The sequence below is a fragment of the Notothenia rossii genome (assembly GCF_949606895.1).
Source record: "Notothenia rossii genome assembly, chromosome: 1".
In the NCBI taxonomy this organism is placed as follows: domain Eukaryota; kingdom Metazoa; phylum Chordata; class Actinopteri; order Perciformes; family Nototheniidae; genus Notothenia; species Notothenia rossii.
This window is the reverse complement of record NC_136912.1, coordinates 21,034,606-21,048,027: the sequence shown is the minus strand read 5'-3', so window position 1 is coordinate 21,048,027 and position 13,422 is coordinate 21,034,606. Positions and strand designations below refer to the sequence as shown.

Below are 13,422 nucleotides of genomic sequence, written 5' to 3'. Positions count from 1 at the left end.
TTTTACAGAACACTGGTTAATAGCAAACGCTTTAGTTATCTTGCTCAAACGTATGTTGCTGTAAACCTTCTGTATGTTTTACATAAAGGGCAGAACAGCACAGCAGTCTCAATGTTTATGTAAAATATACTGCCTCCCTGTTTCTGTGTGAGTGCCACTTCCTGCTGTAAAACCTAGTGGATTCAAGCTCAGGCACAAACACACACTCAGTTAGTCCTTTTAAGAGCTTTTATTGGTGGGTGAACAAGTGATGTCCAGATCTGAAAAGGAGAAGAGAGGAGATGAGTTCAGTATAAAACAATAACATTGTGTTTCTACATGAACAAAAAACACATTAGTACTGCATATCAGATCATAATCATGACCATCATCTCAACCAACTTTAATTGTCTTCCATGTCGTAACTGAAAAACAGGAAATGGATCAGTCTTGATAAATAATTCAAAATTCTCCTCATTACTAAGGCATTGCCCTGCTGTCAAGTAGAACTGCAGCTACTTCAGACTCTCAGGCGGTTTTCAGTGAGGAGGGTTGTAATGGAGCTCCTTCATGTGTGTTTTCATGTCATCTTCTAAGTGCGTGGTGGGTGATATGAGGACAGAGTGCACATTTTCCCTACCGTCACTGGCCAAAGCATCCCTCGACACAAGGCCCGTCCCGTGGCGAGCAGATTTCAGTCGAACACATAAAGTAGATCTGAGAGGGGGGGGGGGGGGGAAGAAGAGCAGGATTTAGATGTAGAGTCCAGTCCCGAGAGTGTGAAGCATACTATGACTAACAGCTGCTACCAATTGAGATTTGGCCAGACTTTGCAGTTTACAAAATGGCCTCGCCACATGTCCTTGCAATGAATGCTGATTTAGGAGATTTAGAGATACAGCTGTCAATGGTTTCATTCTCCATGGACTTAATGCCCATTTTAAAAAGGCTCACAGCCATATAGTTTTACATTACATTTATTTTCTCCCTAGAAAAAAAATATATAAAGTAAAGGTTCCAACGCCAACAGCCACTATATGATAAGATTACATTGATGCCCAACTACTCTCGGCAGACAGCTGCACGTTTGAAAGGTTTTCCATTGCTCGAAAACATAAAAACGATATGGGAAGTGGGCTTAGAGCATTGTGAGACATTTAGGGAAATACGCATATTTGTTCTCTTGCCAAAAGTTAGACAAGAAGATTGATACCACCATTAAATATGAAGCTCGGGCCAATAACTGATTAGCTAAGCACAGAAATGTGGCACAGAAATCCCTGAACAAGCACTTTATAACACTCCATTAAACCACAACCTGTCATTTTTGTACACTTCAGCTTTTGTATGGATTAAAGAAAACTAAATAAAATGTGTTAATTGGTGAACTTTAGATTTGTGGGGACATAATTGAAACAAATTAATAGAATCCAAGAGTCTCTGCTTATGCGTACCTCCTCGTCCGGGTCCTTAAAGTCACCGTCAGGAAGGAACTGGAAGGTGCTGATTGTGAAATGGCGGGTCTGAGCCTGAGGAGAGGGAGGCCGGGGATCAGAGAGCACAGCTTGCTGCAGGGCTGGATCCAAGGGGTTGGGACACCTATGAAGTGAAAATGTATCATTGGGTATCACAATTATACTTCCCTGATATTTGCAGTTATCTGAGTGAAATGCACTTTCTAAATGTGTTGTGTTCCATCTTCAGTAAGCTTTTCCTCAATATTTTGTTTTTGATGTTCCGCTTCGGAAACATTTGGACATACCCGTTGTAAAGCAGCATCCAAACAGCCTTCCCAGATCGGGGGTAGGCCACACAGAAGTTCACCAGCAGCACCAAACTGGGATCCGGGGCGTTGAGAAGCCGCACTTCCAGGTAGAGGGGTTTCCCCAGCAGCATTTGCAGGGGCTGGTGATACTGAGGGTGGAAGCTGCTGTACTGCGCGTCTGGGATGAGGGTTGTTGGGTTAGAAGGAGGTTATTTGTGAAGCACATTCCACACACTCAATGCTATTTCTCATACAGCTGATCAGGAGATGTTTGAAGCAAATTACAACATTTGATTTTGTATTCCTGTGTCGAGACACAGGAATAAGACGGCACAATATTACAAGTTCTTAGCTGTGCAAAGCAGTAGTAAGTATTGAAATAAAGACACCTACCTTTGGCAATCCTGAGCTGCACTCCAAACATCCCCTGTGTCTGAACTTCAGATCCAAGAGTGGGAGTTTTAACCAAGTAGCTCACACTCAGAACGGTGCCTGGCAGAAACCTGCACTCCACCAACAACCTAAAAAAGAGACAGAGAACTTAATAAATATACAGCATGCTTCTGTTTTTCTGTTTTAGTTTTTTTGGCCTTTTTCCTTAGCAGGAATTAAACCAGAAACATTAGGATTAAATGGCAAACCATTGGACTGGCTTGTAAACTTAGTGGAGCATTTAGCAGCTCAAGAATATTTCTCTTAGGGGTTGGAACAGACCAAAAAACTAAGAGGGATAAATACTGGGCTATGATTCCTCAGGTGGACACAAGCACGACTCTAAATTAAGGAAAATGTTTCTCCATAACTGCTGGATGAGTATATGAGAAACAAGTTTGCTCCATTAACCTAAGAGATGATATGTCATGTCTTCACAACTTTCGTGATTTATTGCAAGTGTAACTAATCTTAATGTGGAGCTTAATTCAACGGACAACAGATCAACTAAAAAGTTAAATCTAGTTTTTGCCTTTGGTCAAAAGAAAATGCAAAAGTAAAAAGCAACATGCTCCAACCTGACAGGAGAATCCCTTGTGATGGTGCCGTAGTTGAGGCTGAGTGCCTGAACCTTGTTTATGATCTCCAACATGTAGATCACCGTTTTTCCCGCCATCTGTCAGTACACAATCTGCCATGTCACTTATTATGTGGACATTAATAGTTTTTAAATAGTCCATGATCAGTAAGGTTACACAGGAAAACGTACAGTTTGCTTATTTTAACCTCTGCCATAAAATGTAATATTTTTGGTTCTGTTTTTTTGTCAGCAGACTTAATGCAAAGCTACTCGCCCAATTTTAAAAGAAACTTGAAAGGGTGTACTGTGGGCCAAGTAAAGGCACGTTAAGCTTGGGAGCGCTCTTCTTGTAACTAGTTAATATGGATTTAAATAAAGTAATAATAATTATAATATCACCAGACAAGTCCTTTAATCATTATTATATTTGGTAAAACCAATGGTCCAGATATACATTTACTACTCAGGTTCTCAACTTTAAAAAAAAATATTTTCATTCATAAAAGCATACCAGTCTGCGTGTCCCACAACCATCCATCGGGATCTTGAACAAGGCGTAGTCAGAAGTCACTCTCTCAGGTTTGCAGGTGAAGTTGCCAGCAGCGACAAGCATGGCGGGGGAAAGAGGGGGGTCCGTGAGGGAGGCCGGCACGGAGAAGACAAAGTGGCGGTCAATAGTGCATTCTGGAGGAGGACACAAACATGCAGTCATGTAAAGGTCAGATATACAAAAGGTCAGTAATATCAGGAGGCAGCTGATAATGAGACCCAAGGTATCTTATACCCTTTCCTCATTCTGTGCCTCTTCCAGCTTGAATGATGCTAAGCTGGCCCTAAATATGCCACTTTACATATTCACCAGCTGTATTGCTAATAATTACACACACAAAAAGCTAAACTGTACTCAGCTAAGTGGCTGTAAAAGCCAGCGGGACACAAACTACTCACCATCCATGGGGTAGTAGCAGGCAGGCTTGCTGAAGCAGCAGCCCACGGAGAGGCACTGTCCCTGGGATACAGAGTGGAGTCCGCAGGGGAGACGCTGTTCAATGGGAAGGTTGCACTCTGAGGGACAGCACGACAAATGTCAGCTGCATCAGTTAAAATAACTCTGAATGGCCGGGAGAAAACATCCTTTGGCAAATTGAATAGCCTTTCAGAGGTGTAAACATAAAATCAATTTACCTTGTCCAGACCTTGGGATGACAACTGGACAGGAAAGCCGAGCCTTCCGTCGCCCATTTAGCGTCAGGTAGACGACAGTGATGATGTACAATTTACCCTTTTAGTGAAAAATGTTCATACAAGAGTTAATGGGCACAGCAAATGGTCAATTAAATAAAAGGTCATGTGCTCAGTGTGAAAGCTGAGTCAATACTTGCCTGCACACTCATGTGGCAGCGCGAGTGCAACTCCAGACTCAAAAGGTTTTTGCCATCTTTGCCTTTTCTTGCAGAATACCCACAGTCCTTTGGGGCATCCTGGAGGATCATCTGGTTCCCTTTGATGTCTGAAGAAGTAAAAGTGAAAACATACAATTGTGTAGACCTCAAAATGGCACAATTATAGCCCTCAGCATGGCAAGGCAGCAAATTTTAAATGCATCCCAGTCAAAACAAAAACCAAGACCTACCTTTTCTTCCTTGAACTGTACACCAGAGCCCCCCCTGAATCAATTAAAGTCCTGCAGACCTGATGGCAACCATATGCAACTCCAATATACACATGCACACACCTTTAACAAAAATGTCTGAGATGGGACCGGGGGCGAGCTCCACAGCCATCTTATCGGAGGAGCAGAAGACTTTAGGCTTTGGGACAACAAGGGTCGGGCTGACCTTGGCCTTGGGGGTGCTGACTGGTGTAGGAAACACTGATGGGGTAACTACTGCAGGAGGGGCAGTTTGATACGGGCAATGCAGGTCCAGAGTCCTATACTGCCCAATGGAAAGGTCCCAAAACCGCAGTGGTAAGGAAATAGTCGTGGGAGTCTAAAGAAAAAGAGATCAATAAAGTCAGTATGAGCCACCATGCATATTTTCTTTCCAACTGCATTTAAAAATAGAGCCTGCAAGCTGAGATCAACTCACAAAAATCGCTGAATTCGTACCAGTTTTGCTGCACAGAACATAAAAAAACTCCACAACGTACACAAGCATGCAGAGCTAATGCTGCATATGTTCCATATGGGATTAATCGTAAACATTTGAGCTGCTGACTGGGAAAAACTGCAGGTTTGTATTATACAAGCAGGACGGGTGTAAATCGCTGTAATGCCAACCCAAGAGAAACCAACCTCCAGCAATCTAATTTTGTACTTTGTGGCGTCATTGTTTTGGACTTTGTTTAGGCAAATTAAACACTTCACAATATAATGTAGTGTAATAAAATCACCACCAAAAACTACACACTCAAAAAGGAAAGCTCATGACCTCAATTACATCTTTCCATCTGGTTTGTCTCAGTCTTATTAGTCTTTATTACAGTTATTGAAAGTCTATTGGTATTTTTATATGGACCAAAAACACCTTCACCAGAGGGAAGAGCAGGACTTTCTCTTTTCATTGCAAGTTAAAAGATGTTGATCCTCACCTGTCACCAAGACTTGATGGTGTCCAAAAACTTAAATTGAACCCATGAGCTTCTCAAATACCAACGTTTATCTTAAAGTATCCTGATTTCACAAAGGGCAGATATAAAAGCCATTTCATGGGGACTTCTAAAAAGATACAAATAATTCCTACAAAATGGTTATATTGTCATTAGACCTCTAAACTACATTAAGAAATCATTTATTTAAAAAGGATCTGAAAACAATATTCAGACTCGGAGCATATCTATGATTAAAGGGATGGCCTACACAAGGCTGTCAACATGGCAACGCACCACCATACTGGCTATGCAAGCAAAGAACAGAGAAGCTCCAATTACAAACACACGGGGGAGAGTGACATCATTCTCTGCTCAGGTAGACATCTCCCCAAAATATATCTTCATAGCAAATAGTTGACTTTTAAAAAAAAGGCACTGAATATATTGAGATCCTTTAAAATAAAGTCAGGGACATAGTTAAACTAAAGTAATTATATAAAAGAGGACCTTTTCAGGCGTTGACAAGGCATTATGGAGGATCTCACCAATTGCTGGCTGTGACAGGCAGGCAGAGGAGTGTGAAGGAATACCCCAGAGTCCTCTGCTCTCTGCAGCTTGTACCTACACTCCGAAGACACACTGGAGACTAACAGCCACGTCATCATTTCGTCTGTTAGAAACAAGGAGTTTGTTAGATAGATGATATGACATGCAATTCATGTAATTTAATTTTAGCAGTAAAAGCTGATCTATGCACACTGATGCAGTAGAGTGTTTCTGATATGAAAAGCCACAAGTCGTTCCAACATGGAGAGCCTCTTTGCTTACACACACACTGACCTCTGACCTGGATGGATTCTGGGTGAGCAAAAGGCAGGAAGACGACTATCGCCCCCATCAGACACTTGAAATGGTGGTGCTGTGGAGTGGGTGCAGCTGTAGGGGAAACTGGATAACTTGTGTAGGTAGGAGTAGTAGGGATCATAGTGGTACTGGTGGTGGTGGTTGGAGGATGTGTCACTGGATGATTGGGGTACGATGGAAGGTTGTGTGGCGGGTAGAGAGGATGGTGGGGATAATAGGGATGCGGGGGGTGGACACACACGGTGTGAGTGTTGGGTTGAGTGGTTGGTGTATGAGTTTCCTGAGTAACTGTCTGAGCCATCTCTTTGGCATGTGGCGGAGCTGTGATATGTGGAAAATTAATTGTTTGTTTAGGGGAAGACTGGTGGAAGGGATAGCTGGGAAGGTCGGGCTGTTTGGGAACCATTGTCCTAGTGATTGTAGGTGGAACAGGGGAAGGTGTAGTGATCGCAGGATGTGAAGTAGGAGCAGGCTGCACCCCAACACCAGGGTTGGAAAACATTCCATCGTAAAAATGAAAATAAGCGGGAGGATAGAATGGATAGATAGGGTACTCTGGATCAGCAGGTTGTTTCGGTGACAGCGGGCTGGGTGTGAGAGGAGCTGGTGACTGGGTCACTGGTGCCGCAGTGGGTTCAGGATAATAGGGCATCTGAAGATAATACTCAGGGTAATAAAGACTTGCTGGATGTTTGGGTGGGTGGGTAGCTGGAGGGGATGTGGGATGAGGGGTGTGGGCAAGTTGTGGTCCAGAAGGGAAGACCTGGGGAAACTGTGGGTACTGGAATCCAGGATAGGGATAATTGGGGAAGTGAGGAAGCTGAGCAAAATGCTCCTGGGTTGTAGGCTGAGGAGGAGTAGTAGGAGGAGGGGAGGTGGTTGAAGGGCTAACAGTATCTGGGTTGTAGGGAAACTGAGGATTAACTGGGCAGGAGAGGATGTATATCTCATCATCTAATACAAACTGGAGATGAAGACCACCCTGAAAAACAGCATCACATAAAAATATAATCAGTACAAGCCAGCAGCCTACCACAGTACTCCATTCAAGTTAAATAACTTACTGAATGTGTGATACAAGCAGCACTGTAGGAGATGAAGAAGGCGAGATTCCCAGGACTGGAGGAGACACGGTACGCGCACTCTTGAGATACAAATGGACCCCAACCTCCATTGACTGTAAAACATTTAACACGTGTTTTTCGAGAGGGCATATTGGCAATATGGGAGTTTTATTAACCTTACTGGCTAACTATATTTAAAATGTGGCTCTTTTTAGAATAACATAATGAATAATAAAACAAAGATCAGTATATCTCCACTATATTGGTAGAAATGCTGAGATGGCTTTGAGACAGCATAGAGATCTTTATGCAAGAATATGATGCAGTCACTCTTATTTTTTACAAATCCATACATTCACATTGAAAACATAATAAATATTAGCATTGATTTCAGGGAAAGTTGAGATAAATATGTTTCTAGCGTTGGTTATTGTACACGTAGTTCAATTCCTTACTGAATAATAAAATATCTATGTATAAACTATTTTAAAAAGGGTTCATCTTAATTAAACATGTCTGTTTTTCTTTAATTCTTATGCGTTTATTTTACATGTTGTTCATTTCTAATCACGTAATCTCTAGCTAAATAACTATCTCAGAGTTTAGCCTGTTTTACCTTGACATACCAGATTATATTCTTTTTCAGTAAAATGTCAGAAGATAAAAAAAAAAAAAAAAGATTAATCATTAGGGAAATTGTGGACCCATAACATTTAAAGAAAATATATGATCATTTTATTTCCCAAAGTGCAAACAATTGATAATGTTTCAAAGCCATCTCCATGCTGACAAGATTATTATCTTGTTTTATTCATGATTTATTTTGGCCTAAAAGTATACACATTTAAATACTATGAATCCAAAACCATTATGTCTGAAGAAACTGCATTTAGCCTGAAAAAAACCGTAGCATGTAAACACTGCTGAATTTAGATCCGTCCCTTGTCAGATTTAAATCTAAACCTCAATTTATTCTTCAGATAAAATGAATTTTTTTACAATAAACAGTGAATTAATTCATTAAAAAGGGCTAGTTTGTTATCTATATAGATTATATTATACTAAGATATATAGTACTAGGCAAAAAAATCAAAAGACACTTTACAATTGAAGTTGTTGTAATAAAAAAGTACTTTGTCAAACAACTCCGTATTAAATCACAGATAACCCCAACGTACCTACGAATCCCAGTAACTGTATATCCTGCTCCTGCCCCTGCATCTGCAATGCCATGCCGTAGGGGGAGCAGAACACCCAGGGGGCCGAGTGAGAGGACGCTTGCACGGGACAGGAGAGCTTCAGTGGGCTGCCCCACCACAACATTGGCAGCACATAACTGCCATTCTGACAGAGAGAAACATACAGGGGGTGATGAGCACAGGACAAGGGAATCACTGGTGGAGATATAATGCAGGTGCTACTGCTGCTGGTACCTCCTGTGTAATGTAACATGCATCATAAGGCACAATCATCTCGAGGTCACTCCATGACATCTTCACCAAGTAACCACAGTATGGAGGTAACTGGGACAGGGAGATTGGAGAAGCTGTCCCTGTAAGAGAAAATGAATTTAAATGTGGATTGGACGGTTTAAACATTCATCAAGCTAAAATACCAAACATCTGCTAGCTCCTTAAATGTGAGGATTTTCAGATTCTTTGATTATGTTTGTAATTGATTTGTTGCACATAACTAGCAATTTGAGGACTCTGGGAAATTGTAATGGGCTTTTCTAATTAGTTTCTGGCAATTAGCAGAATAAAAAAAATTATAAATGTAATTGAAAAACAGCAGAAAGAAAGACAATTAAAATAGGGGTTACTTGAAGTCATGCTACATTTTAAGAAACATCAATAGTACTGTATTGATTCTCACCACAAAGACTAGCATTTCATGTAGATATTCAATTACCTGTATATAAAATATGTCCTTCATAACATTTCCATTTTCCACCCAAGCTGATGAAAACATTCAAAGAGCAGTGCACCACCTTCATACATCTTACCTCTGTCTACTAACAGGTGTGTGAATTCTTCTCCAGCAGCAGTGAAGGTCATGACACCATCAGCACACTTCACTAAGGGGCTCATAGCTAGCCACTTTGAGAAATATGGACTGGAGGTGGGGCCAGACACCTTCCCCTGCACATGAAAACCTAAAAGGATATACAGGACTGTCTCAGAAAATTAGAATATTGTGATAAAGTTCTTTATTTTCTGTAATGCAATTAAAAAAACAAAAATGTCATACATTCTGGATTCATTACAAATCAACTGAAATATTGCAAGCCTTTTATTATTTTAATATTGCTGATTATGGCATACAGCTTAAGAAAACTCAAATATCCTATCTCTAAATATTAGAATATCATGAAAAAGTATACTAGTAGGGTGTTCAACGAATCACTTGAATCGTCTAATTAACTCGAAACACCTGCAAGGGTTTCCTGAGCCTTGAAAAACACTCAGCTTGGTTCAGTAAACTAAATCACAAGTATGGGGAAGACTGCTGATCTGACTGCTGTCCAGAGGACCGTCATTGACACCCTCCATCAGGAGGGTAAGACACAAAAAGAAATTTCTCAAAGAGCAAGCTGTTCACAGAGTGCAGTTTCAAAGCACATCCACAAAAAGTCTGTTGGAAGGGGGAAATGTGGCAGGAAACGCTGCACAACCAAGAGAGATGACCGCAGCCTTAACAGCATTGTGAAGAAGAGTCGCTTCCAGAATTTGGGGGAGCTTCAAAGACACTGGACTGAAGCTGGAGTCCAGGTATCAAAAGTCACTGTTCACAGACGTGTCCGGGAAATGGGCTACAATAGCCGTATTCCCATGGTCAAGCCACTTCTGAACTCAAGACAACGGAAGAGGCGTCTGACTTGGGCTAAGGAAAAGAAGCACTGGACAGTTGCACAGTGGTCCAAAGTCCTCTTTTCAGACAAAAGCAAGTTTTGTATTTCATTTGGAAGTCAAGGCGCCAGAGTCTGGAGAAAGGCTGGAGAGGAGCAAAATCCAAGTTGCTTGAAATCCAGTGTGAAGTTCCCACAGTCAGCGATGGTTTGGGGAGCCATGTCAGCTGCTGGTGTTGGTCCACTGTGTTTCATCAAGCCCAGAGTAAATGCAGCTGTGTACCAAGAGATTTTAGAGCACTACATGCTTCCGTCTGCTGAAAAGCTCTATGGAGATGAGGAATTCATTTTCCAGCATGATCTGGCACCTGCCCACAGTGCCAAAACCACCAGTAACTGGTGTACTGACCATGGCATTACTGTCCTCGATTGGCCTGCAAATTCCCCTGACCTGAACCCCATAGAGAATATGTGGGGTATTGTGAAGAAGAAGCTGAAAGACACCAGACCCAACAATGCTAATGAGCTAAAGGCCGCTATTGAAGCATCCTGGGCATCCATAACACCTCAGCAATGCCACAGGCTGATTGCCTCCATGCCACGCCGCATTGATGCAGTAATCCGTGCAAAAGGATTCCCAACCAAGTACTGAGTGCATTAATGGACATTTTCAAATGTTTGATTGTGTTTTGCTGTTATAAATCTTTTTTTTTTACTTGGTCTGAGGAACTATTCTAATTTTTTGAGATAGGATTTTTGAGTTTTCTTAAGCTGTATGCCATAATCAGCAATATTAAAATAATAAAAGGCTTGCAATATTTCAGTTGATTTGTAATGAATCCAGAATGTATGACTTTTTTTTTTTTTTTTTTTTTTTTGTTTTTTTAAATTGCATTACAGAAAATAAAGAACTTTATCACAATATTCTAATTTTCTGAGACAGTCCTGTAGACCACCATGTTAAACTGTAGAATAGTTTACACTTTACAGCTCCCTGTCTGAGCACTCCTTGACAATGGTAAACAAATATCTTTAGTAGTAACAATATAATAGTATCAGATTACATACTGTATTTCTTTCTAGAAAACATCCTAAAAAGAAAAATATATTCAAGATCTAAATTATCTTTCAAACACTTATTTCAGTATTTCAAATGTTCGGTTGGCCTTAAACTAGAAAAATCAAAATACAGTGACTTCAAAACTAGTTTTTTTTACAATAAGAATGAACGATAAATTGAAGCCAATGCAGCTATATTGCTGATATTTAAGTATATACTTCAATTATTATTAAGATACAAATGGGTCTCAACCATAGACTGGTCTCAATTTATCAGAAGCAGAGATGTCGTTTTTTTTTAATTCAAGGCTTTTATTGTCATTCGTACATGTAGTTAACTGTCGATTCAAATCTTAAGGTCTCAGGCTCCTCCAACAGTGCAACACAATAAAACAGATAAAATAGTGCAAGTAAATACAATAAAATAGAATAGAAGTAGTGCCATAAGAGTCTATACAAGTGATACATAATTTGTCATTTGTAAATTGCAAACAGGTAAATGCTATGGTCAAAAACGTGGGCCTACATTACCCACAAAGCAACTCCACTACTGTAATGAGTATCAGGTGTTTTTGCAGTAGCGTCTAATTTAGCCTCAAGCTGCTAACCTCCAACGGACTGTAGATGGTGAGCAACAGAGTTCTTATCAACTCACTTACAGTATTTCTCGTCCACAGACTCCGAGTATTGACTTTCAAGTTTCCAAACCCAGCCAACGCTGACTCAAGTGACGTACCTTGAGATCAGCTCTTCACGCCACTGCTTCTGGAGCCATATTTATACAACTTAGTTTCATGTAGTACATGTGCAGCTGTAGGCTCACCCTAAAAAACAACTATGGGTTGCAGGATGTGAAGGATGTGAAGTAGGTTGTTTTTTTACCTGTAAAATCAGCTTTATATTCATTTTTCAAGACAGAAGTCGAGGTCCTTTCAACCAATCGGATGTGTCTGATATATGGGTCCGATTCTCCGAGGGAAATCACAGATTCAGGCCGTAGCTCGGTGAGATCCGGCGGGTTGGATCTGGGCAAACCTGGGCCCTGCTGCTGGTCGTTGTCATGAACTTGGTAAGCAGGTAAACCTTCCTTTCTTTGTCCTAAACTTACCGAATGACTTACTTGAAACGTGAACAAACAAAGCGTTGCAATAAATGAAAACAAAGTAATATGATCTCTTCTCGGTTTGCAAGACATGCTGTATTGTTGATGCTTGTTGGTCACATGCGCACTCCGGCGTCACCTGAACAAGAGGGCGATCAATTAAGAGTCATCAACTTTCTCATTGGTCCGTTGTTGATGACTCTTAATTGATCGCCCTCTTGTTCAGGTGACGCCGGAGTGCGCATGTGACCAACAAGCATCAACAATACAGCATGTCTTGCAAACAGAGAACAGATCATATTACTTTGCCAACACGGTTGAGTGCATCTTTTGGTAATCATAGTGACACTTTACCCATTTATACTGAACATTTATTTTGGTAATGTTACGTCACTTAGAACTTGTCAATTGACGCACCAGTACAAACACAAAACAAGGCGTAAATATTAAGGTCACAATGGAGCTTTCAAATAACTTGTTTCACAGTAAATTAGGTAACTGAAATCCCACAACATATGGCACGATGAACTTTATAAACAAATGTAAGGTTATTTTTGTTGATTCATCATTAAAGCTGCTTTTTAGGACATTCTGCAACCAACTTCTGATACTTTCTCATGAATATATTGTATCACATAACAATGTTTTATTTAAAATAAGAACACAATATTGAATCTGTCCTTTTTTATTTATATATAACATTTGGTCTTTTCCAAGTTAGAAGAAGAGGTAAGAAGATGCCCAATCCTAGACATCATGGGGTTAGAGGTTTGTAAGAAGGAGGTGGATGCTCCGATTCAAAGTTTGGTCCTGATCAATGTTTCCCAGCCTTAGAGTTTGTGATCCCTTAACAAAGCAATGTGTACTTATTATGACCAATCCTGACAGGTCACCGATGTCTACTGTTGTGACTCATGTGCATTTCAACCAAAAGGTTTTGTTATTAAAAGTAAATAGATAGTAATAGACTGGCAGTAATAGACAATGATTTTGTATATGAGGTAGAGGACTTAAAGCTGAACTGATAGTGCAGTATGAGTCATGGTGGAGGGAAAATGTGACTGTGGTGGAGTTTCTCCCTTATTGTGTTGCTGCAGATTGACAACAGGCCGTATCGGGGTGGACCGGCTGTAATCC

At 40.6% G+C, this 13,422-nt stretch overlaps 1 protein-coding gene across 3 annotated transcripts; it reads right to left on the bottom strand.

The window, feature by feature from the left end:
• Positions 1-210: 210 nt before the first annotated feature.
• On the bottom strand, positions 211-12,434 carry LOC307027785 (uncharacterized protein). Of its 3 annotated transcripts, none has more exons than XM_079662541.1 (18): positions 12,066-12,433; positions 9,282-9,449; positions 8,710-8,828; positions 8,455-8,620; positions 7,277-7,389; positions 6,189-7,194; positions 5,894-6,018; positions 4,492-4,747; positions 4,139-4,266; positions 3,942-4,038; positions 3,705-3,821; positions 3,268-3,440; positions 2,755-2,852; positions 2,138-2,265; positions 1,742-1,922; positions 1,434-1,578; positions 620-696; positions 211-260 (listed from the first exon to the last, which is right to left on the bottom strand). In XM_079662541.1, exons 1-17 carry the CDS (start codon positions 12,376-12,378, stop codon positions 622-624), a joined length of 3,408 nt encoding a protein of 1,135 aa, XP_079518667.1. In that variant the 5' UTR covers positions 12,379-12,433; the 3' UTR covers positions 211-260; positions 620-621. The 3 variants fall into 3 exon arrangements, with proteins under 3 accessions (XP_079518667.1, XP_079518668.1, XP_079518669.1); XM_079662542.1 differs by having other exon boundaries at positions 9,282-9,431; XM_079662543.1 differs by lacking the exons at positions 211-260; positions 620-696; positions 1,434-1,578; positions 1,742-1,922; positions 2,138-2,265 and having other exon boundaries at positions 2,755-2,867; positions 12,066-12,434.
• Between the last annotated feature and the right edge of the window lie 988 nt (positions 12,435-13,422).